Raw genomic sequence first — 25,200 nt, 5'->3', positions numbered from 1 at the left:
ATTCAATTTTGAAAATAACTAAGTGTGCATATGTAAAAGTATTATTTTTATAGCAATTAGTTTTCAATAAACTTTTAGAAAGAAGCAGCTGCAATCCAGAGAAGAATACCTTTTGTCCCCAAAATTTATTGTTTTATAGGTATTGAAGCTTCACTTAATTAGAGTTAACTGCAAGATTATGACACATTATAAAGCACTTCTCTGCATACTTAACTTTTGAGATTACTGCAGACTTACATGCCTGAAATCTGCCACCAACAGGCAGGCACATGGCTGTTTCTTTATTTTCATCATCTCTGGGCAAATTCTACCATGGTCAGCCTTGGGTTCTTTAGGAATTTGCCAGAAGCCAAAAAAAAAGAGAAAAGCAAAAAAAAAGAAAAAGAAGAAAAGAAAAAGATAAGGGAGGATGTTAATATTTGACTTTAGGATTAGAAGGGGTTTATGTTAATTATTGATATATCTCCTTTAATGTACATGACATGTCCCTTGAGTCTGATGAGATAGCTACAGAATATTAGCGACCTTTCCCTAGACTAACATTAAGCAAAATATTAATAACAAAAATTGCATTCCTTTAGCCTTATTATTGGGAAGAGATCAAAGAACAAAATTTGTAGCTCCATAAACACAGGCCTCAAGACACACTCTTCATACCAAGGTGAGGGAGTCAGCCCGGTTCATGCATTTGCAGAATCTACTCTTCAGTGCTCATTATTATTTGATACATGAACAACACCAACATATTGCAGCCAATGGCTTGTTCATGAACTATGCATTAGGACAACTGCTTAGACCAGCTGCCTAAAGCTTGGCCAGGTTTGCTAGATGGCACCGTTTCTGACCCCTGTCTGTGTAGCTCTCCAGCCCATAGGAGGATTTCATCATGGTTAATTCATGTAGTTTATGAACTAGGTGAACACTTCCACAAATATTTGCAAAACCTTCTTGCTACCTAGATATGATGGCAAGGGAAATTCTATTTATCAGCATTGTCAGAAGAAGAAAAACTGCATTTTTATTGAATTCGGAGAAACAAAAAATGCGAGAAAAAGGAGAGAAGCATGAGTTAACTCATAAAAATATGGCTATAAAGAAATTAGCCAGGATAACAGACTACGTGTGAGATTAATTTTGGGGGATGTCTCCCTACTGCAGACTTTCTGGATAGACTTATTTATTCTTTCCATGCTTCTGCTGCCACTAGTATGAAGAGCATAAGACTACCCAAGAATCCCAAGATAGACAGGTAAAAGTGAATTTTGTAGTTACACCGAACAAGTCTGAAGGGAGGAAGACTGGTAAGATCCATGAAATATAAATGAAGACAGGAAGAGTAATAATTTAGGTTTTTTTTTCCCTTTCCCAAAAGCAGCTCTCTCCTTTCCTCTGAGAAGCAGCAGTCCCAGCCTTCTCTCCCGTGTCTCACAGGCTGCTGGGAATAGAGGGGAAGAAGACTGACATAGTGATACAGTCATGCTGCAGGAAAACCAACAGCAAGGGTGCAAAGAAGGATTGGATGGGATGGGATGGAATGGGATGGGATGGGATGGGATGGGATGGGATGGGATGGGATGGGATAGGGAAGGCTTGGAGAGCTACTGCTAGGTGGTGGCACCAGCAGCTGTGCCATCAGGAGGTAGGGCTCAGGTACTCAGGCTAGGGCAGCCCATGCTGGCTGTGCCATCCCCAAAGATTGCCACCCTCCCAAGGACGCCAGCTGCTGAGCGCCTGCTCCAAAGCTTCCCAATTGCAGGGGATATGAGGACTATAATGAGAAAGATGCTCAGGTGCATGATAAAACAAGTTTTATAAGTAACAGAGATAGAAATATCACAGAATCATAGAATGGTTTAGATTGGAAGGGACCTCAAAGTTCATGTCACCAGCCCCCCTACAGTGGGCAGGGACACTTTCCACTAGACCAGGTTGCTCAGAGCCCCATCCAACCTGACCTTGCCAGTACCCCATGACCCTCACAGTCAAGGATTTCTTCCTAATATCTCATCTAAACTTACTCTCTGTCAGTGTGAAGCCATTTCCACTTGTCCTATCAATACACACCCTTATGAAAAGTCCCTCTTCAACTTTCTTGCAGGCCCCCTTTAGGTACTGGAACGTGCTCTGAGGTGTCCTTCTCTTCTCCAGGCTGAACAACCTCAATTCCCAGCCTGTCTTTTTGTCTTGTCAAGGAATTCCCATTTCTTGATTTCTAAATCCCAATTCCATTGATTTCTAAATCAATGCCACCCATTTCCATTGGTGGCATTGATTTAGATCTCTCTCGAGTGTCCCACTCTGTACATTTTTGTAGCCACTTATTAGTGGTTTTCTTATTGTTGTCACAGTAAATTACTCTACAGTGAGTATGTGATTGTTAAATATTAGTTAATTTTGTAGGATCATCTTCCCTAAACAGAACAATATTTTATTGGCTCTGTCCCTTGATATTCCGTTCTCACCCTGCTATTTACTATGCTCATCTATTGCTTAATTTGAATTTTAGTCTGCTCTGTCATTTGTCCTCCACATCTCAGCATGCTATGTACTGGTAATAATAATAACCAAGATCCATATTCTGAGCTTATTAATGGAAGAATAAATTTGAAACTTCTGTGTAGGCTTCACCAGAGGTCTAGAGAGCTTACAAGCACCATGATCTTTACACTGAAATTGCACATGTATGCATTGTTTTTGGTGCAGATCATGTTGTAACATCAAGGCTTTTGTATGAAGCCTTAAATTCATTAACCTCGTGATTTCTCTCAGAGTACTAAAACAAATGAGTCTTACAAAGAGTGAGTAGCACTTATAATTAGTAAATTATATTACATATATTAAATTACAACGAGAGTAGAATCTATCACCATGCACTATTTTAATATAATTACTAAGCATTAGCATTTGCTTTGGCCCACATGATGAGTCACTGTCTGCATGAATGATGAGGGGGACCAGCTTGTCTGCTGGTATATACTGGGATACCCCTAGCAGGGTCACCAGAGAGGAGCTTCTTACAGCCCCGGAGATTATGGCCCTGGCAGCTCCACCATGAGCCTCACTGGAAGTCAGATCCAGTCTCTAGCTTATTTTCTCTAGGAGGTAAATAAAATTAATAACTAACTAGGAATGAAAATGAAGGAAAGAAAAAATACTTGCGCAGATATGTGGTTCCTTTTCAGTGATTCAAGTTTACTGCACATGATGCATCAAAACAAATCTTCATAATTACATTTTTCTTGGGGGAAGGGAGGTGTTGGTTTTTTTTTGTTTTTTTTTTTTTTTTTTTTTCTCTGAACTCCTACACTCTGGTTAAAAGCTTAAAGCAGGCTGAGTTGTGCAAGGCTGTGTTGAGACTGATTAGACAGGAAAGCGCGCTGTGACACTCCCATCCGTGTGAAATAAGAACAAAGCAGCCCCTGAAGTCCATCCTTGCCGGAGCTTGATCTTCCTCTCACTTGTTCATGTCAGCAGTCTTGATGCAGGAGCAGGAGATGCATTCAGTTCTTACTCAGCAACAACTGCAATGGAAATCAGAGGGAAGGGTGTGGTCCCAGCTGTCTTTTATCCATCAGGATTTGAACTACTGCAAGTCCTTTTCTAGTAAAAGTTCAATAAAAAGCTGACCAGAAGACCTTAAGATTTGTTCCAGTGGATTTTTATACATTTCTTCAGGGTAAATAGTGGGAATACAGGAGCAGTGCCAAAAGTAAGGCTTGAGACATAAATCTAAACTAAAGAATTTTTTAAAATTTCTTTTTAGGGTTTTTTTGGTTTTTTTTTATTTTTTTTTGAGTTTTGCAATGGAAATAAACTTTGTTGTTGTCAAAGACGGACTTGCAAACCATACTGGAAACTGTTCTCTGATCCCAGTGAGATCTTCTGTCTAATACATCATTGCAAACACATGAGACCTGTGTAAAAAATGAAACTGTTCTAAGCAAACCATTAGCTTACTAAGCTTGTTGTCAGATATTTTACTTAGATTTTTAGTACTCCTAATAGATGCTGGACTTCAGTGTGTCAGCTAAATTTCCTTAATTCATTTTACATCACTGTCAACAACACTAAGTTATAAATATCCCAGAATAAAGTCTGGCATTTTCTTCCATCCCTGTAAGCACTGACACCATCACAGAGCATTTTTGCTAACTTTAAACTAAGCTGATGAGTTACAGAGGGGAACAACTTTCCCTGTAGCAGCAGAGGGCCAGATAGGAATGACTAGCCATGATTAACCCCTGACAGATTTGAACAGTGACCTAGATACCAGAAGCAGTACAGCACCTAACAATATGAAATAGAAACAAAATCCATAACCTTTATTAAATATAGTGTTGCATTTCATCCCACTGCAGAGACGTCATTATCATGCTGTGGGCAAAGATGAAAATAACATGCCTGATACTATGCATTTATATAATGCATAATAATGCTTAGCAGACATAGAGCACTGCTCATTCTCAAAACACAATCATTCAAACCTCATTAAAACTGTGAGGTAGAGCAGTGTGTTGCTTCTTTTTATTTTTTTAATCATTATTTTTCCCCTAAAACTTATTGAGTAAGTGCATCATATCAAGGAATATCATATCTATGGCTAAATTCTGATCAAATTACTTTGGTGAAACTACTAATTATCTTTGAAACCAATGAAAAACTTCCAGCAATATGACCAAAATCATAATCTGGATCCTATTTGTACATGCCATAAAGCTGAATTGTTATTGGATAGCTTGGTACGTCTAAAAATAACCTCTTCAGTTTATTTTTATCTCATTTTGGAAATCAGGTTCACATTGTTTCTTACTTCTCTGGTTAACCTAAAAAGTAGAATCTGACAATGTGCTTATTTTCTTTTTTGCTGCGTTCTCCTATCTGTTTCCAGACATCCTCCTTTCCCAGCTGGTAAAGCAAGATGGTGTGGTTTTGCAAGGGGATGGTTCTGGTGGCAGACTAAGGCCCCGTATAGGCCGTTATCCCACCTCAGGAGTGGCCAGGTAATTCAGAGTAAAGTTCCCTTCCCTCTCCCCACACCTGACTTTGGAGTGCTACTTTTGTGCAGAGATAGAGTCAATTCAAAGTGAACCCTGCTGCCGATCATTCTAACCTGGTTGTTTTACACCCTCTTGGGATCTTTAAAGAAGACTTCTAGAATCCATCCTCTTTTAAATCCATGGCTGAAGCTATTGCAGTCAAGGTCACTGCCAGCTCTGTCTCAGCAGCTGTTACAGGAGGCCCAGATGGCCTTCCTTTGCTCCTGATAACCTTGGAGAAGGTGGGATAGATCTCAGCTTAGCCTTCAGTCCACTGTAAGATGTGGTCAGGATGACAGTCAGCAGCTGTTGGCCATTTTGTTCCACATGCAAATTCTGGGAGGGATAAAATTTACTTTCTCTTGTGGAAGTAATGAATTCATTTGAACAGGCCATTGTGGTTGAACCGGTAAAAAGTTCAGGAATGCCTGTGTCAGTTCTTTCCTTCCAACGTTTTATTCTATCCTGTCATTTTGTCAATTAAGGTTATTCTGCCAGTTCAGTGCAGTCAGCAGAAAACAAAACAAGGCAACTGCTTTTTTTTGGGGGGGTGGAGGAAGGGCTAGGGGAAAGATGGAAAAAAAGTACCACACAAGCCATTTTAAGCCTCTAAAGTGGTAGAGTGACTCAATAAAAAATGAAACCTAGTACACTCAATAAGGTATTTTAACCAAATACAGTATTACAAAAATAAGTCCTAAATAAGTAAAAAAATACTCACACAGAGAGACATACACAGATATGCTAAACACTGCAGTCAGCAGTTTAGCTCAAATATTTCTCTCCTTGGTCACCTTAAAACGGCCAGAGGAAAGACTTCAGACTGACCCTGTGCTCCCTGAGGATTACATAGAGTCTTTGCCACAGTCAGAGACCTTCCTTTTACAGAATCATTTATTGGATCAACTCATAACAAATCCTGCAGTTGTCCCTGGATCAAAAGCTGTTCTTCCTTGGATCAGAATATGCAATACTGCTGCAGGATAGCTCTGCACCTTTCTGCATCAAGGAGTTCTTGCTGTGCTACTGTAGAATACATCTTTGGAAAAATTAGATCCTGCCAGGGATAGCAGCTCCATTGAGCACGGAGTTTCTGTTTCCACAGAAACCACACCACTGAAGTCTGCAGAGGGCAGATGTGGAGTGAGAACATCTGTGACCACTTAGGTTAATTGCCTTTCCCAACTCTTCCCCCACTTCTGGTCTCTGGTGGCCCTCTGAAGATCAATGGCAGATCACCAGCCATCTTGTTGTAGGCTTTCTGCCATCCTGCCCCATCTCCTGGGATTATCTAAAGCTGGGTTTAAAACTGTATCCAGAGGGCCCCAAGGACTACTTCTAGCGAGTCTGCTATCTCCTTTGTCCCTGGCTTTCTCTCTGCTCCTGGACAGACCATTTAGACCCTCTGCACCTCAGATCTACAGCTTACCAACAGCTCAGAAAGATTCCCAGCTCAAATGGAGAGATGCATTACGTTTTATTTGATAGCTCAGATACAACTGTGATAGGAATCACAAAGATTTAAATGGTTATTTTACTCTTTAACATGTTTTCATAACAAATAAATATTTTCAGATTAAAGGAATGCCAAGATATTGCGTATTCATTACAGATACTTCCAACATACTACATGGTTTTCATTATTACTCTCTGATAGTCTTTTCTAAGAATGTTAATGTTTCCCAAAAAATGAATAGCAAAAAAATGTTGTCAGTACTGATGCATGAAAATTATTCAAGCCTTACCTCCTCTGCCAAGATACTAATCTAAATTCAAGCTACAAAAAAAAAAAAAAAAAAAAAAAAAAAAAAAAAAGAAAAAAAAAAGAAAAAAAATGAAACTTTTTTAAAAAGTAAGTTTGAAACCACTACTAAAAGCCACAACAGTCAAGAAGTGCTGCAGCAAAAGAAAACAAGGGGTGAAATGCACAGAGTTGCCATTGCCCCAGGTTTCATTGTGGTTCTACCTCAGTGCTATGGTGGCTTGCTAGTTTCCTTTTGAAACTCTTCAGATTCCTTTTGAAACTCTTCAGATGTGGGAAGAAGTTTGCTGTATGGCTGAAGAGACTGGGGGCATCAAAAGAAAGATGAGATATCAAAGCTGAAGGAAACAATCAGAACTAGCTACTTTTAACTATGATTATTAAGAGACAGTACATTCCAGATCTTTAACATAGTAGGACCACTTTACAAGACCCTTCTGGCTTTTTAGGCCATCAGAGACGTGCCCAGGGACAGAGCAACTGCCCTTAAAAGGTTCTTCAGACCACCAGCAACCCACATATTTAAGAGGTAATTCTCTCTTCTCTGGAGCAGATTTTCTGATACCATTTTAGAGGCCTTGGGGATGTGCAAGAAATTTCTGCAACAACAAAGCTGTACTGTCACTTTATTATCCTTCTCCCAGACATCCAAGCTAATCAATGACAAATGCTGCTTTTATTTACTGTTTTCATATAAAGTTCTTACATGGATATTCTTAGGGCAGTTCTTCATAATGGCATTGAAACAATAAAAAACTACAGTTGTCCAGAAAAAGTGAAGACACAAACTTAACTACTAAATTTCAGTACAACTGACCTTGAGACAAATTCTGGGCTGTTAAATGTATTTAAACATTTTGGGGAGGTTTTTTGCACACACATGATAAGAGTACTCCCAAAAGGTATGGCTTGCTATTAAAAAACAAAATCCCTCATTTGTTTGCAGGTTTAATGTATTAGGACAAATTATAAGTTACTTAACTTTCCACTAAGATTGTACGTCCTAATGATTCTTTCAGCAAAATCAGAATCTTGATTGTAACTATTAACATATTTACAAAGTTTATATATATTCAGAACACATGTAGTTTTTTTCCAATGTCCCTCATGAAAGTAAAGTATCCATGGAGCCCTGTATCTGTAGTTTGTAATGATCTCAGGATTCCTTAATGCTATTGAATCCTTACTGCATGCAGCTGGAGGTACTTTACTCTTTCATATTTGCCAGGTCTTTCATTTAGTTTTCCACACTACAGTAGATGTCCTGGTGTAATGAAGGAAATAAAGAGCATGATTTTGCTCTGTTTTATTTACATCTCAGTGGTCACCTCTTCCTGTGTTATTTCTGAACCTCTCACCCTTTTGCTGTTGAGAACTGAATTTGAAAATTGTGGGAAAAGGTTTCATTCAAGCCAGTGTCTGAAATCACTACTACAGTAGTGGATGGGATTTGGGTCCTGGTAAGGTGGTGGAATATCCACGTTTTTAGTGCTGAAGTTTGAAGCCACTCACTAAATATACATCATTCCTGCTGGGCACTAAGCAGGACTTAATGCTACTTGAAGCAGCAATAATTTTTGGCATGTTTTAGTTGCAGGTCTCAGACAGTTTGAAGCTTTCTCCTTCCAGGCTATTTTTGTGCTCAGCCCAGTGCCTTTCTTCTGCTTTGCCTCTTTAGAGAGTGACTGAGTTATGACAGGACCATCTCTGAGGTCACCTCTTCTTCCATGCAGCTCTTCAGTCATTGTCCCTGCATTTTCCCATCTGGGGGAAACATGAAGCCTGTAGTAACAACACAACAAAATTAAACAGTGTTATTAAATGAATGACTGACCTTGGTAACGTGAAAGAAGATGACAACAGTAACAACCATGGCCAAAACAACTGCAAAGCAGATCTTCAGATAACAAGAATTACTACATTATTACACTTTCAATTTCCAATGAAATTTTCCTATGAAATACTGACCAAAGCTTATTCAAATTGTAATGCAGGAAGTCTCTCTAACCTTTGCATTAGTTAGTCGTGCCATTAAACACATTTAGAAGCCATTGAAGCTTACACTTCTTTCTTCCCTGACCACAGGTGTATATACAAATCCATACCAGGATGGGTTTGCATCAGTGGGAGTTCTGACCAAGTAAGGATTGCAGAGTCAGGCCCCACACAGAGCCCCAGACATAGTCTTGTTCTTACTTGGGATAAAAGTGAGTGCATTTTGATGAGCTAAGCAACTAAACTGGGTTAATATCCAGTTTGTCAACAAACATGTTTTGGCATGCCACCTAGACCATGGCTGCTTACCTCAAATAAACCAAATCTTGGATTATTTTATTCCCAGTAAACTAAAGCACCCTAAAATTTCCTTCACAGTTGGTAGCTCCAGCTATGTGAGGAGGCAGCTAGGAATTCACAGAAGCCCTTGCCAGGGTTTGGGAGGCTTTGGTCCAAGGATGAGCTGGGAACCTCTATTGTTTCCAGACTGACAAATCAGGCATGCTCAGAGCAACATGATGCTGAATGTGCAAAGAGCGAGTCCAGTTGCACTGCTCTTACAACATGGGCACATTCTCTGCCTGTGCCTGCATCAGCTGTTTTCCCAAATATGTGGAAAACTCCACTGTGGACTGACCAGTGCTGAGGAGCTCGGGGTACCTCTTGAATGACACCATAATTACTATAGCCAGAATTACACACACTACTAATGTATTTACCTATACATACAGATGCATATGTAAGCGTTATTTATAAGTAATGTATAACAGTCAGTGCTCTTTCATGAGCTCACAAGAGCTTCCTGAAGATAGATAGACAACTCATGAAGTGCCTTCCCAAGTGTTTTCTTAAGGAAGATTTTTCAGAACAAGGATTGTGTTTACAGAATTTATGAACATGTTTACAGCCTCAGCTACACAAATCTGTCAAAATATCGCAATGGAACTTCAGACCCACTATTTTGCTTCTGGTGCAGGGGAAGCTGGGGGGTATCTTGCATTTTTTTTGCAATTGGTTTTAGAATTTGTTGAAGGGTTTGACTGGTTTTCCAGCAAAAGCTGCTGTTGTGCAAACATTAGTAACTTCTCAAAGAGAAAAATCGTGTATGGCTCTAGTTTTAAGCACATGAGGTCATTGGTTAAGCATTCAAGGACTGTGAGCTGGTTGGACATGAGCAGAGGGATGCCCTGCACTGTCTTGTTGATCCCATTTCAACTTCAAGTGGGTAAAGGAGGCTGGCGGGTTGGCTGAGGCGCACAAATAAATGGTTTGATTTACACAGATGCTCCGACGCTGACACAGAGTTTTACAAACCTCCAGAGAACGCATGAATTGCAGATTTGAAGGTGTGCAAGAGGCAGAAGGGCTGCCCCACTGCCCTTCTTCAGGCTCCTCGTTACAAGAGACAATGGAGAGCTAAGGAGGGACAGCTGCTAGAAACCCACCAGCCAACACCAGCGGCCCCAGCACCCCAAGGTCTCTGTCCCACAGTCCACACGCAGGGTGTTTGGGGCTCCCCAGGCCACCGACTCGCCGAGCCGCGCTGGCTCTCTCCATCCCGCCAGGCTGAGGGACACGCCCGCTCCCCCGGCGGGCCCTGGCTCCGGAGCACTGGCGACACGCCCTCCCCTCGGCGGAGCATCACACCAGTCCCACAGAAGCACAGGCCTTAACGCGTTGGAAGGGACCCACAAGGACGATCGAGTCCCACTCCTGGCTCTGCACACACAGTCCTAAGAATCACACCATGTGCCTGACAGCGCTGTCCTAAAGCTTTTTAAGTCTCTCAGGCTTGTGCTGTGACTACTTCCCTGGGGAGCCCATTCCACTGCCCAACCACCTTTAAGCGATGAACCCTTTCCTGACATCCAACATAAACCTCCCCTGACTGAGCTCCAGGACATTCTCTAGGGTCTCTTCACTGGTCACCACAGAGGAGAGATCAGACCTGCCTCTTGTTGACTATGAGGGCCCACTTCACATCATCCCGGGCCCACACCGCGCTCCCGCCCGGCCCCCACCCAGGCTGGGCCCATGACGGAGCCGCAACCACCTCGACGCTGGCGCCACAGCACCGCCCGCCCCCGCTTGCCGCGCCCGCCCGTACCAGCCAGCGCTTCCTGCGGCTCGGCCGGCGGGGCGGGGGCTGGCAGGGAGAGGAGGAGGAGAGCGAGGCGGAGTTAGTACCGTCGCCGGATGCTGTGAGGAGGCGCCGCGGCCCCCCTGCGCTGCCGGTCGCTCACCTGAGCGGGCAGGAGGGCGGGGGAGGAGGAGGAGGAGTCGGCGGCCGAGCTGCGCGGAGCCCGGCGGCGGCGAGGCGGCCGGAGGGGCGGCCAGGCGGTTGGGCGAGGCGATGGCGCCGGGTGCGTAGCGGACAGGAGGCCCCGCGTCCCGCCGTGTGCGCCCGGCTGCCGGCGGGGGCGGCCGGCGGGCTCCGCCGAGGCCTAGCAGAGGCCTCTCCCCTCGGAGCGCCGGGCACGGCGCCGCCGCGGCCCGCACGATGTCCACCCGCACGCCGCTGCCCACCGTCAATGAGCGGGACACGGAGAACGTGAGTGTAGCGCCGGGACCCCCCTCCCTGCCTCGCTCCGCCTCTCCCCGGTACCCGGTGGCGGCCCTGCCCTTCGTGCCGCCCAGGCCGAGTGCCTCAGGGGCGGGCGGGCCGCGGCCGTGCCGAGCGCCGGGCCGGCACCGCCGCCTGCCTGCGCCCAGGTTCCTCCACGCGGCGCTGCTGGGGCGGGTCCGGCCCCTCCGCGCTCCACGTCGCCCCAGCCCGCCCGCGGCCCCGGGCCTCTGGCGGGGAGCCTTCCAGCAGCCCCTTCCAGCGCTGTTGGGCCGGGCCGGGCTGTCCTGCCCTGCCCTGCCCTGCCCTTCTATGTCCTCGGCTGTCGCTCATACGGGCTGCTGGCTGCGGGCCTCCGCCGGCGAGAGGCCTGTAATCCCTGCGGGCGGCAGGCGGGGTGCCCCGCGTTAGGGCGGCCCCCGCCCACGGCGCCTCCGCGCCTGCCTTGGGATATCCACTTGTGGGCTGTCTGACAGCCTGGCACTTGGCCTTGCCTCACCTTTTGGGGTTCAGCCGTACTTGCTCTTTGTTCGGTTTGCACTTCCAAGACCTGGTGTTGTTGTATCCCTTCCTCTGCTTTGCTTTGTGTTGCCTCTGAGGGAGGCTGTGGTCGTGTCTTTGCTTATTCTCGAGTTCATTGTACCTTCCTTGGTGCTCAGTTTAAATATTTTTGCGGTCCTCTCTGCTCCGCCCGGACTCGATTAGTGGTGTTCTCTGCTTTAGTGGTCTTTCATAGAAAATAATCAGTCTTGGCTATGATGGACGGTGTACCTGAGGAATGCTGGACCACGTCTGGACCTGTCCATCAGTGGTGATTATTTACATAGGTGGTGGTGCGGGAGTTGTGAAATTTTCCTCTTGGGTGAGGGGACCAGTGTTAAAAGCACTATTGTTTGCAATATGTGTACTTAATTGCCTTTTGGGGGGTTGGCAGAAGGAGGGCGAAAAGGAAATGTAACGCATGCAGTCATACCCACCTTCTGTTTGTGTGGAAAATGATTGGTAAGAAACGAAGGAAGATGGCCTAGCGGGCTGAAATGGGTTGAAGAAGATGTTTGTTTGTAGTGCATCAATCTATTCTATAGACATTCGGGTTAGTAGCAGGGGCTCCTGAGGTTTGTAACTATACAAGCCCAAGCAGTAGTGCCTCCTGAATAGGTTACTGACTGATATGAAATGAAAGGTTAAGTAAGAAGCTGATTTGGAAGACAAAGGTAACAGAGATAATATAGCTAGAGAAGTGAAGCCCCAGTGTGGTGAATTATTATAATGAGCTTTTAGTATCAGTCACTCAGTGGACGTTTAATTGATACAGCAATATCAGACTTATTACTAGTTAAAGCAAATAGATGTGTTTGGTCTGTCCTTACTTTTTATGGACTGATGAGTTCTGTGTTACTGTAAGAACAAAAGCAAGTCCTTGGGATGAAAAATTCAATTTAATTAAATTATAAAGTCCAGGTTTGCGTGATGCATGTTACTCATGAGTCTCTATTTCAAACGTATATAGAAAGGTAGATAAGAGATGGCAGGAAAGGATAAGAAGTATTTATGTGTATATCTGGTAATACAGTCCATAAGACTTGCAAAATTTACACAAGGAAAATGGACATATTCTCAAATATCATCATCTTTTATGGAATGAGGGCTTCATAGTGTCGGTTGTTAATTTAGAAAATATTATGGTACTCATGAGTGCTCAGTTTTGACACCTAAGGAATACTAGGTGTTAAGTTTTTATTATTGTAATTTCAGAGAGTGCATTGGGCATTTGAAACACCTAGGTTTGTACAGGGTATCCGAATACTTAAAATTGCACATTTGCTTCTGGAAACCTTGGTGTAGGTCTGAAACCTTATACTAATGAGTATAATCTTCTAGCCAGATAATCGCCAAAGATCTGTGCAGTTGTAAGTTCTCCAATCTGCACAGTTACTCCAGTGCTGTCATTAGTAGCCATCCGCAGGATTTTGGAGCAGAGACCTCGAGCTCTGCCTTTTGGGCAGCCTTTGGAGCTGTCCTGGCCACCTGTGGTGTCTCTTGCATCAGACCTTTGGCTAAGGTGGCAAGTGGATGGAGGAGGAGTAGGTGGTCCATTGCTGACTTCCTGATCAGCAGCATCCCTTGATTTAAAATGGATTCTGCAAGGGTGAGGTGAGACTCTTGAATTACTTCTAATGCACTTCCTTCTGTTAATAAACTCTAATGGACTGGGGAACTGTTTATGCTGGTGGCTCATGATGGACAAAGTCAAGCTAGTAAGCTCTGGATAACCGAGGTGGTGAGAAGTTGTCACTAAAGGGAGAAGTAATTGGGAAGAGTGAGGAATTATGGAGCTGGTAAAAAAGTCCATCTTTGTAGTGCATATTTCCAGTTCTCTGGTGTGTATATTAGCAAAGCTCTCCTGAGCAGCTCATGGTGATCTTCAGGAGAGGCTCTTTTCTTCTGCTTGATGCGCATGGCTCTCTCGCAGTGTTGCTCCGCTGTGTGACTCCCAAGGGACAGACTGGAGCTCTGTGTCTGGAGAGAGCTGATTGATACTTCTGAGTACAACCCCACGTGTGTGTCCAGCTGTGCTCTGCACATGGGGTGAGGTTGTTGCATGAAATCATGGGGAGCTATGCTGCCACCACCACCCCGTCTCTTGGCAGCTTCTTTCAGTACTTTGAAATAGAAAACAAATAAAATTTTAATGTGTGCTTTTCTCAGTGAATGTGCAAGCATTTATGTTATCATTTGAAAAAAGAAATTATAATATTTGGTATAACACCTGTCAGAAGAATATACATTCCTTGAAGAATTACAGGAGTTCCTGATGGGATGGGTGAAAAACTTGCTTGTTTCCATAATGCCTTTTGTCCCACAGTGCCCTTCGAAAATATTTTAGAAGGGATAAGATCAGGCAGCATATTACTTGATAAAGTCTTATCACAAAGCTGGAGTGAAAAGAACAGGAACCGGCAGCAAGGGACAGACAACAGGTGGAAGGAGCCAGGGCCGGGGAGGCATCAGTGTGTGTGTAACTGATAGGTCTGCACTGTAGAGCTTTACACTCTTTTCTTTGCCTTTCTGGTATTCCTGACATTTCCCAGTGCTATGCTTAGTTTCCCTAGCATATGTCCATAAATACTTTTCACTGGAAATGTTATTTCTTGTTCATGAAAGCTGTGTTTAAGGAAGCAAAGTAGATTGTGATTATCAAACGCTTATTCGTACTAACAGTTTATTTGGAATCTTGGGGAAATTAATGGGTGGAGGCAGTACTGTATTTCATGTGTATTACTGGATTTATTTTTTCAAGTAAGGCGTAAAAACAGTATTCAAAATAATAATTTTTCCTGTGTTTTGATTTTGTACATGTAACTATTTACAGCCTCCTCTTGATACATTTTTTGTAGACTGGCAGGTAGTGTATCACTGCATTCAAACAATTGCAGTTGGAGTTCGTTTGGGTGAACTGAGTTTCCCATCTCTGCTATTGATGGAAAAAGAGAAGGACAGGAATCAAAAGTTTTGAGCTATAGTATCTCTTCTGTTTTCATTGAGTTGGTATTAATTGAGGAAAGAGGGGCTTTTATGTTTTTCCCTTCACAACATGTTGCCTTGTGTTGTGTCATCTAATTGAGGAACAGTTATCCTGAATCAAAGCAAAAGAGAAGAAATACATAGGTAATATATTCTCTTTGATGTTTTTGGGAGCTCTGTGTAAGAAAAGACTCAGAGATTCAACAGTTGGCTCTATACTACTTGCTGTATAGTCCTTTAAGTCAGTAAGAATGAGAACGCTGGAAGTAGTTTGCTTTTTCTGACATAAGGACCTCTTAATCTGGCATAAGAATACATTTTTTTTTCTTCTCTAGTAAGTGTAATTTAATATTTTGAAGGTATTACTATTACGTGTGAAGGTATTGCTGTTTACTTGTGCTGTGGTTTCACCTATCTAGCTAAGTTTTAAGGTATTATTTTGTTTTGTACTTTTCAAATACCTCAAAGTTGTTTAATTCTGCTGGAGCAGACTGGCATGTTTACAGTGGAAGAAGAAATGAACAAGGCAGGAGTGCTGGATGATAACTCTGGCCAGAGTCGAGGAGGAATGTGGGAATTGTGGTTGGTCTTACCTAGCCAGTGCTATGTGAGAATGATTGAGATGTCATGGCAGGGGAAGTTTTAAGAAGGATAAACCAGTGACATATGACCATGTGATTTGCTTCATTATCATAAAAGTGATTATAACTTTGACACATTCACACCCGTTTGTGGTTAGCCAGCTCAAGTGGGTGTGGTGAAGGATGCCCTTCTGACAGGGGAGCCTACGAGACAGCTGCATTTTAAAGAGGAAAGAAATTGAACAGGGCAGGAGATGAGAGGATAGAATTAAATGGTCAAGTTGGGATTATAATGATTATACCATGTTTAATTTCCTTATGGTTTGGGTTTTTTTCCCCCTTCTGGATTTGCTTTTGCACAAAAAGAACACATGGTTTTGATTTGGACACAGGGGGCGTGGGAGAAAGTATCTGACAAGAATTCTGACAAGAATTCTTTCCTTCAGTGCCTTAAGCAGAAGAATGGCTTAATTTTCAAGCCTTATGGATTCAAGAGTACAGCTGTATCTTTCTTATCCACAGGAGATGGACTTGAGCAAAGTGAAGAATGCCCGAGTTTTTTCCTTGCAAGTTTATTTTCCTTGATCATAAATACACCATTAGGTTCTATGTTTGTTGAAATGGTAAGAAGCGGGTATGTGCTTCTTATCTTGTTTTGGAGGTTCGTGTGTTCTCTACGCAGATTTTCTCTTGTTGTTATTTTGCTTCACATCTGAACTGAGCTCCTATGTTGTGGGGGGAAAACGTGCTGAGCTCAAGTAGTATGCATGGAGAGAGCAAAGTTCATTTTGAAGTTAACCTGTGTGGATTAGAGAGAGTAAAGGGACAGGTGATACACATGCTTGCTTTCATTTTCTATATGTAAAGAGGAATATTTTGGTACAAAGCACTGAAAATGTTCATGATTCAGTGTTCTTTCTAGGCATCACGAATGAGTGTACAGTGTTACGGTTCAATAAGAGTTAATGCAGTTTGCTTGTAGTACTTGTTTTGAGGTTCATAGGTAAACATAAAGTTAGATTGTTTGTGGTTGATGTTCTGAAAACTGTACTTACATGGTCACTGGATTTAAACACTGAACTAGAACAAGGATAGTATGTTCTGGGCAAACTGACCAGTGGGGTCTTTTCCATTGTGTATTTCTGATCCTATGGACTTCCTGTTTATATTAAGAGAGATTTAAATGGATTTTTCATCTCTGCATTTTAAATGTTTCAATCATCATAAAGGCAGTATTTTTCCCCCATGACACCTGATTACATTTGCAAACTAATGTTTCTACTATAAACGTGTTAAGTTTCCACCATCACAGTTGCTGTTGCTCAGCAGAGGAATCACCTGCCAGCTTTCAGTTGTTATCAGTAGTTTAAACACAGAAAAAATAGTCACTACATTTTAAGTGCAGATACTGTAATTTCTCTAAAATTATATTCTCAGTCAGTGATTTGTAGTTGTACTTGTGGAGTTTTTCTTCTTGTTCTCAGAATTTAGATAGACCTGACTTGTACTCTCTTACTGATGCTTGAGAGAACTTTAAACAGTGTTCCAGTAGAGCAGATTCATTAAGAGTAAGAAGGAGATGATTTTACAATTAATGTGGAGCTAGAAAACAACAGTACAGCTGAAGCCCTAAGACAGGTTTCTTACAGGCTGGCCTACTCACAACTTGAGAGTTTGAGCAAACTTTTCATATGTTGCAATACCAGCGAGAAAGCATTTTATCACTTCTTTTCAGATTTTATCTTTTAGTGACTTCAGCCTGTCCTTTATTTTAAAATACATGTTTACAGTCTGTGCTGCCCTTCAGGTTAAACATACTACTTATAAACTGCTGCACACAGTGACAAGTTTCAAATTCAGCTTATTTATGTTGTAGTCATGACACCATATATTTTTTTGTTCTTGTTGTTGGAAACACAATGCTTGCTTTTTGTGATGGGTTTGTTGTTGTGTTTTTTTAACCTTTCTGGAATTTCAGAATAGGCAAAAAATTTTTGTTAGGATGTCACAATTTTTTTCTGGGTCTTGGTTCTTGAATGTTTACTCTGCTGTAGACATTGGTAAATGAAGAAGAAATGTTTTCTGCAGTTGGCTGTTAGTGAAAACAGCCATGAAAACAGGAAAGTTTCATCAAAACAGTCACATTGTTCAGTGTAATGAATATAATGCAACTCAGTCTGAGTTTTAATAAGAGGCTCTTTCTCCACGTCAGCTACCAAGCCTGATTAATTGTTAGCATTTCTCTACTTCTTTCACATTGTCAATTAGCTTTTCTTTGGTGTGTTCTCCATGCTCAGTACTAAACCAAGCTTTAAACCGGGCCAGTTGTATTTCACATAAGAGTGAATCATCTTTGTTTTTCTGTGAATAACTTAGTAAAATAGCAAAATCAAAGGCTTGTTGAGATCTCAAGGTCAGTTTGAGACTTCATAGCTGTATGTGATGATTCAGCTTAGATTGTTTTGGTGAACATCCTAGTGAATCTGAGGTTAAAAATTCCAAGATGATAAGATGGCCCTTGTTTTTAAAGTACATTTCCCTGTGACTGTTTCAACTTTTATTTCCTAAGTAGTGACCAATCATGCTGTTGCTGTTGTAGGAAAACAGTTGAAGGCAAGAGCATTTGAAACCACACTCTGTGCTTGTCATAATCCTGCTTCTTTTTGATCTGAGATGGCAGTTGAAAAAAAAGTTTGATTGGTTGGCTTTGGTGATGGGGTTTTGTTTGTTGGGGTTTTTTTTTTTTTGGGTTTTTTTTTTGACATAAGCCTTTTTTTCAGGGATTTCTTTTTGTATGCTTTCAAAGAAAACAGCAACTTCTGCTGAGAGACGTATATTCACAGCTGTAGGAGGGTGCTTGCATAGTTAAATTCAGCTGGGCTGCAGTTAACCTTAAAAGTGATGAACCAGACATGCTCATGGAACACTTCCACAGCTTAGTGTCTAATGATTGATCAATAGCTGTATTTATGTGAAACCCAAAAGCACGGGTTTATTTGGCATCTCTGTAGAGTGAAAGATCATTATGTTATTCTACAATTCTCCATCTTATCAGGACAGCTGATGAACAGTCACTTCACATTGCTTAAATCCTTGTGGAAAGCAGGTTGTCTTGCTGGAGTGAATGTGTTTGTGGGTTTTCAAGCTCTCCTGTTTTGCTGTTGCATATGGTTTCAGGAAAAAGTAATTTTCCTTTTTTTATCTTGCTTGTGGAACACCTTAGGTGTAGGCTGTGAAGTCAAAAGGAGAAGTGGTCTGCACTCCACTTGTTTGGTTGGCATGAATGTACCTTACAATTAAGATGACTTTTGTAGAGACCCCTTCATGGCTGTTCAAGATTTAAGTGCTCAGTACCAATGGCTTCTGCCCATTTGTGTGTAAACTATTTCAGTTAGCAATGTTTTATAAAAGTGCATGATTGTTACAGAGACCTAAATATAAAATACAGGAACACAATGTGTCATGAAGAAAAGGATTCTTTTTCTTCACATGTGCCTTCTTCAGAAAGCGGCCTCTTACAGTAAGCTTTAGCCGAAGAAGTTGTTTATATGTCCAAGATGTGTACCCAACCTAAAAGAGCATTGAATGGCCACACACTGATATGTGTATCACAGCCATAATGATTTCTGAAGTAAGGGTTGTTGCACGTAATGGAGTTTTAGTGAGGTCACAATGAATCAGGTTTGTGACTTCGGGGCAGCCTCTGCCTTGTTCACTGTGACCCTACTGATGTGCTGGGAAGAGGCAGAACAATTATCCTGTTTTTTGTTTAAACACTTCTAGAATTCACAAAAGTAGCAGAATTTTAATCAAAGAAGAAAATTATGTCCAAACTTAATATGTATTTCAAGTGATCAGACATAAGGAGTTTTGTCTAGCTGAGTTGCAGAACCATATTTTAAACATATATGGTTGTGATATGTTGAATAATATGACAGAACTTTACTTCACCTCTGACGAAAGCACTTCTGTAGAACATCAGTGTTCATGTAGGTGAACATATAGAGTTACAGGATAGCCCATGGCAGTCTTTTGCAAAAGCAGATAATACTATTACTGGTGACAGAGTCTAATTGCTTTTGTATTATAAAGTAAAGTAGTGCATGATAACTTTTAAAATCTTAAGCAGACACAGAATTAGGCAAGGTTGTTAGAGAGAAGTTGTCTTTCATTAGATAGATGTGGTTGAAGAAAATAGAGAAGATTTGGATAGTAGCAGGACTTGCTGGAAAGGCCCTTGCCTAAGGTGAAACTTGTGGTAAAACCTGTAGTGCCTCGGCTGTGCTTCTGTAGGAGGCCCACGCCTCACTCACGGTGCAGTAAAACACACACCTCCTTGTAAGAAGAGGCTCAGCCTTAGTCACTGGGGTAGAGTACTATTTTAAGCTCTCCTGGAAGGTTTCCTCCTGGAATCCTCCCTTCCCACTGTTGGTTCTTATCTTTTTCATCTTAACTCAGTTCTCAAGAAGAAAGTAATAGGAAAATAAAACATCTTTTACTTGTCTTCAAGCAGCCCTTTTTTTTTTTTTTTTCAGAAGGGAAAAGGCCATTTATTTTTAATCTTAAGGTTATCACATAGATAATTTCTTTTATTTAGTCCCTCAAAAATGTGACCAATTTAATTTTAAATCTGGTGCCTAGTGTATAACTTGCCATCACATCAGCTTTATCCTTACATATCCAAAATCTAACTTTCCAAGATTGCAATTGACTGTTGATTAATTTGCTGGCCATTAGATCCCTGCAATTTGTTATAATCTCACATTCTGGCTCCCCCCCACCTCTTGGTTTCTCCTCCATTTTTCTTACTAATGTGCTTTTGTGCTGGAGCTTGGCATACTCATTGCCAGCTTCCTTATGGTTCTCACTCTTTCTGGGACCTTTTCCAGTTTTGCTCATTTAATGACATAAGCAAACCCAGTACAAAGCTTTATAAAAGCCATGTAGTTGTAGCACCTGTTTATCCTTCAAGCAATACCCTTCTGTATGAATCCCAGGGAGCATTTTAATGTGGGAATAATCTGAGTTGTAAAGCTAAAGGGAGTGGGAAAATTCTTTGCTGTTGGTGCACTGGGAAGACCTGTTTCTGTGTTGGGGGCTCTTTCAAATATTAGCAAAAATGATTATTACTACTTGAAATATTCATCAGTTATACCATATTTTCCTCTTTTTTCCCTTTCCTTCCCTCTACCCTGGTAAAGTTACTGGGCTGGGCTTTCTTCTCTCAGATAACAGCAGAGAGTAACCAAAGCTTCATAGTGATTACTTAGACAGGACATACAATTTTATCATGTTTTGCTGGACATTCTCTCCCTACGCTCAGATATGTGAGGAATTTTTAATGGGTGAGAACTGCAGAGCTGGAGAAGGGGAGGGTAGGGTGTACTGCAGGCTGTGTAGCAGCAGTGTAAAATACCTCTGCTTAAACAATAAATATCTGAAATTCCTTTTGAGATTGCATGCTTGGCTTCAGTCATATGTAAGTATCTTTCTACTTCTTAGATGTTTGTCTTCACTTAAAATAAGTAGAGGCACAGCTCAGAAATTCAGAGAATCTTATGTGTTAACAGGAGTCTTGTTTTTGCCATGGAAATTACCTTAGTCTGTGAAATGCTGCATTGAGCTCTTAGAGGGGATATGGTTGTTTTCCACAAATGGATTACATGTATAATGTATTTACTCATATCTTGTTCCAGATAATATTGATTCGAGGTAATATAATTCTTTAAAGCATTTGGGGTTTTATTTAGTAATTTTTTTCCCAACAGTAATCTGATTTTCATCCCCCTGCCATTATAGTAAGGACAGTCTACTGGTGGTTAAAAAAAAAAATCAAAGAATGCCTTTACTTGTTGGAGGACTAAAATAGTATTTTTTCTTCAAGATCAGACTCCCAAAGGAATAGCATTTTTAATCATTCAGTGCAATGAAATGGATACAGAAAATATTAATAATACTGTTCTGAGTAGTCTTTATCAGACATACCTATGTGTAATAGCTTTTCAAACTTGTTTTTCTTAATTTGATATTAAATGAAAAAGTCTGGCTGCTTTTTAGACTTCTTTCTTCCAGTGATAGTCATAAGATGCACATGAACAAAGAAAATTTAGGAAAGCTTTCCGCAGTATAACTCTTGCTCCATCTACTGAAGAGTCCAGTGAAATCTTATCCTCAAGCCTGGTATGAGCAATGAGGGTTGAGCTAATATAGATGCTGGAATTAGTCAGTGGAAGACATTATTATTATCAGAGAATGTATGCATCCAGCAGTGTTTGTAGTCAGGCTAAGGGAAATCTAATTCCACAGCCTGTGCAAAGTAGACTGATTAAATTGCATTTAAAGGTCCTTTTTAAGAAGGATTCTTGCTCATCCAGTGCTTGCTGAAGTATAGCGTTCATATAAAAGTCAAGTTTGATGTTTCCTAAATACTACAAGATAACATTATATTTGCTGCTGCTATTATTACTGTTGTTATTATTAGTTTTTTGTGTGACCTTTTGTAAAACTTTGTATTTTGGTATGGTCTTCTGTTACTCACTAAATTAATTTCCTAGTGGTGTGTAACATTACGTTTCAATAAAATTACTTTCAAGTGAGAGGCGTCAAGCCTTCTGGAGTGATGTAGAATAGACAAAGTGGACTCCTCTATCCATCTGTTTGTTTTCATTACATTCACAAAATAATTTCTCATTGAAGAAGCTGAATTAAATACAGCACTTGAGTATTAGATTGGAGTTATGATCAAGTGAAGTGTTAATGGTGTGTCAGTCATTTTCCTAACATGGTCTTGATTTAATTGAAGATTAAACTCAACAAGTGACATAGGAAAAGAAGAAAGCAGACTGGGGACTGTGAACTGTCAAGTTTATTGCCTGGGTTTATACACACACACAAACACGTGTGTGTATATATAGATGTGTGTGTGTGTATATATATATATATTGAAGATATGTATATCTCCAGATGTCTTCTACCCTTTCTCCAAAACTATGCCTGATTTCAGGTCACCTGTTGGGTCATAGGACGGCAGTGGAAAATGAGTAGATTATTTAACTGTTGGTTGAAAGAGAAAAATATTTAACACAATAGTTGTCATCCTCAGAGGTTGGGAGCATTCTAGTTAGTTTGGTAAATTTAAAGAAAAAATAGAGTTCCCAGAGAGCCTGTGATAATTCAGGGATTGCAATGCTGCATAGAGGGATATGTGGTCATCTCTTCTGCCATCATGTGGCTTTTTTCATCTTTTAGAGGAAAGGAGCATTTTAGCACTGTGGGTGGAAAAAGGATCTTTGGCACATTGGTGGTGGAAGACAGAACAAAACATTGCTGGAGCTCATCCAAAGACCTGAAAAAATTCAGTTGTGTCCATTTGAAAACTGCTTAGAGGTGATTTTCCTTTAAGGTTTGGGGACAAATTCCTGGTTTCCAGTAGGGAGGTTGGTATGATCCCCGTCACCTGTGACATTGCCTTCAGGTCTCCATGACTTCCTCTACTTTTATGACTTTCCCTTCCTTGGGACTGAATCAAATTAGTTCCTGTTTTAATATGAGACAGCATCTGATTCGGTAAGGCACTTCAGCTGGGGGTTTCTAGGCATGCTGCTCTAGTATTATCCAAACTGTTTTGACGTCCAGCTCGGGACAGAATTGAGAGTTGCCCTTGCTAATGGTGGGCTGAAGGCTGCTGTTGCTGCTACTGGTTATTTGATGTCTCACCATGTAGATGAAGAAGTCTGAAATGCCCAGTTTTTACAGCCTGCTGTCTGGGCTCCTGTGTAAAGCCCATAGCTTGGGATCTGGGGTTCCTCATCCACAGCTTGTCAAGGACTGTAGAGAAGGTCATACATCTTACCTCTTACTGTTGGATTGGCTGCTTATTTTAATACTGTATTCATTTTGAATACATACTAGATTTGTTCAAACCTCTAATCACAGATTACGTGGCTTGTTTTATTAAGAATTACCTATATATATGTGTACATTATTTCTTCCACATTTTCCTAACTGGTTGTTTTAATGGTCTAGGTAAATGCAGTATCAGCTGGTTTTAATATTTCCTTTGCATCCTGTGATTTTTTTTTCTTCCTTAGCCAAATTATGTTACATGGTCTGTTAAATTTGTTTTGTTCATTCTTTTCCTTGTACTTGGTTTTTACATCTCAGTTACACTCACGTGTGATTTCTGTCCATGGTTTGAATTCAGCACATTGACATCTATGTGCTGTATATGTGTGGTTATCAGTATTCATTACCTATTGTATCGCTGTGTCTTCCAGTGTAAAACAGCTAAAGAAATGTGTTCTTTTCTTCTAGCTCTTCTACACACTTTGCAAAATCTTTGAGGAATATTGCTGCTGTTTGCTTTTTTCCATATATCAATTTAGCTTCCTAGTTGCATGTATTTCTGGAATGCTACATTGCAGTAGTTTGTAATCATGAATAATTGAAGCCCAAAGGTTAAAACAGGGTGGTTGCACAAGGGGCTCTGTGGATATTGTAGTCTGAGCTCTGTGAGACATGCCCTCTTTGATCATAAGATAGGTCCAAGTGCTGCATGCTGTTTGGACAGCTTAAAGTTAAGCATAAATCTGTGCAAGGCTGGGGAATATATTTGCTAAGTTGAAATGTGGTATAGCATTATCCAGAGAAAGGCAATTACTATTGCTCAACTGAGGACATTTTATTTGATCTGTTAATTAACACTTAAGTGAAAAAGAAGGTAGAGAGCACTCAGCAGAAGACACTGTTCATTTTGTTCACCATGTCCCAACCAGTTGACTTGGATACATTCATAATCTTGCTCTGCTATAAAACATAGTTGGTCTTCTGAAAGCATAAACTAAGTTTAGTGGTGTCCTTATAACTTTATCTGCATCTCCCACCATCAGGTCATGCTCTGTTAGCCTGTTCTCAGGAGACAAAACTCTCGTAACCAAATGCTGCTTGGGTGCAGGATTGCTGTCCGTGCCAGCTAAGGTGCTTCCTCCTCTTAGGAAGGTATTCTGGTTTTCTTTTGTGAAAGTGTGTGCTGCTCCTCAGAGTCAGCCTTGTGTTTATGAAGAAAAAAAAGTCTGCAGAATGCTGGGTCTGATGAGATTCTGGCTTAAGTATGAAAACTGTTTGTCCTTGACAGATGAGGTCCATTATACCCTCTGCAGCTCAGTCTTCTGAGGCAAGACGTGTTACTGACACCAGAAGTCCTTGGCTGCAGAGTGGTGGACCAGCACATATTATCAAGCCTTGGAGATGGAGAAACTAAACTGCTATGCCATGAAAGTGCTCTTCAGGTCAGGAAGGATTCCCTGCCCCTTCCTTGAAGGCTGTGTGGAAGGGCTTGAGATAGGCTTTGTTAATCTGCTGTAGATCCATGCTTTCTATTCCCCTCTTCTGTCTAGGCAACAAGTTAATTTTGAGAATTACTTCTAGTTATATTTATTTTGTATGTACTATATTGTATGAAGGGAATTGTTAAGATGAGTCTCTATATTCTTTAGATTACACTTCCAAGATCCTAAAAGGACAACATCAAGAGAATATGGGAAAATCACGCTGAACATTGGGTAATGGCATTTGAAACAGAGCTTAATGTGATCCTTGAACATTCCAGAGTCCTGTATTGCCTGAGACGGTTTCTTTTCTAGGACATGTGTGCATCAATTAGTATCTACTGCTATCAGGTTAGATATTTTAATTGGTCATCGCTTCACTTTTGACAAGCTGTCTTTACTTCAGGAAGTT

General features: G+C 41.2%; 1 protein-coding gene across 6 annotated transcripts in view; it reads left to right on the top strand.

Moving 5' to 3' along the window:
- The first annotated feature begins 10,912 nt into the window (after nt 1-10,912).
- MARK1 (microtubule affinity regulating kinase 1) overlaps nt 10,913-25,200 on the top strand; it is a 57,372-nt gene continuing 43,084 nt past the window's right edge. Inside the window, exon 1 of one of the 6 annotated variants that reach the window (XR_005952411.1) lies at nt 10,913-11,344. Coding sequence is in view for 4 of the 6 variants with exons in the window: in XM_041401023.1 (XP_041256957.1) it covers nt 11,294-11,344 (51 nt within the window). In the remaining 2 variants the exon portion in view is untranslated. The remainder of the gene's footprint in view (nt 11,345-25,200) is intronic. The other 5 variants (XR_005952412.1, XM_041401023.1, XM_041401025.1 and 2 more) reach the window with 5 other exon arrangements.

This window comes from Onychostruthus taczanowskii, unplaced genomic scaffold (genome assembly GCF_017590055.1).
Source record: "Onychostruthus taczanowskii isolate IOZ18803 unplaced genomic scaffold, ASM1759005v1 scaffold183, whole genome shotgun sequence".
Classification (NCBI taxonomy): Eukaryota; Metazoa; Chordata; class Aves; order Passeriformes; family Passeridae; genus Onychostruthus; species Onychostruthus taczanowskii.
This window is presented reverse-complemented; position numbering and strand designations above follow the sequence as displayed.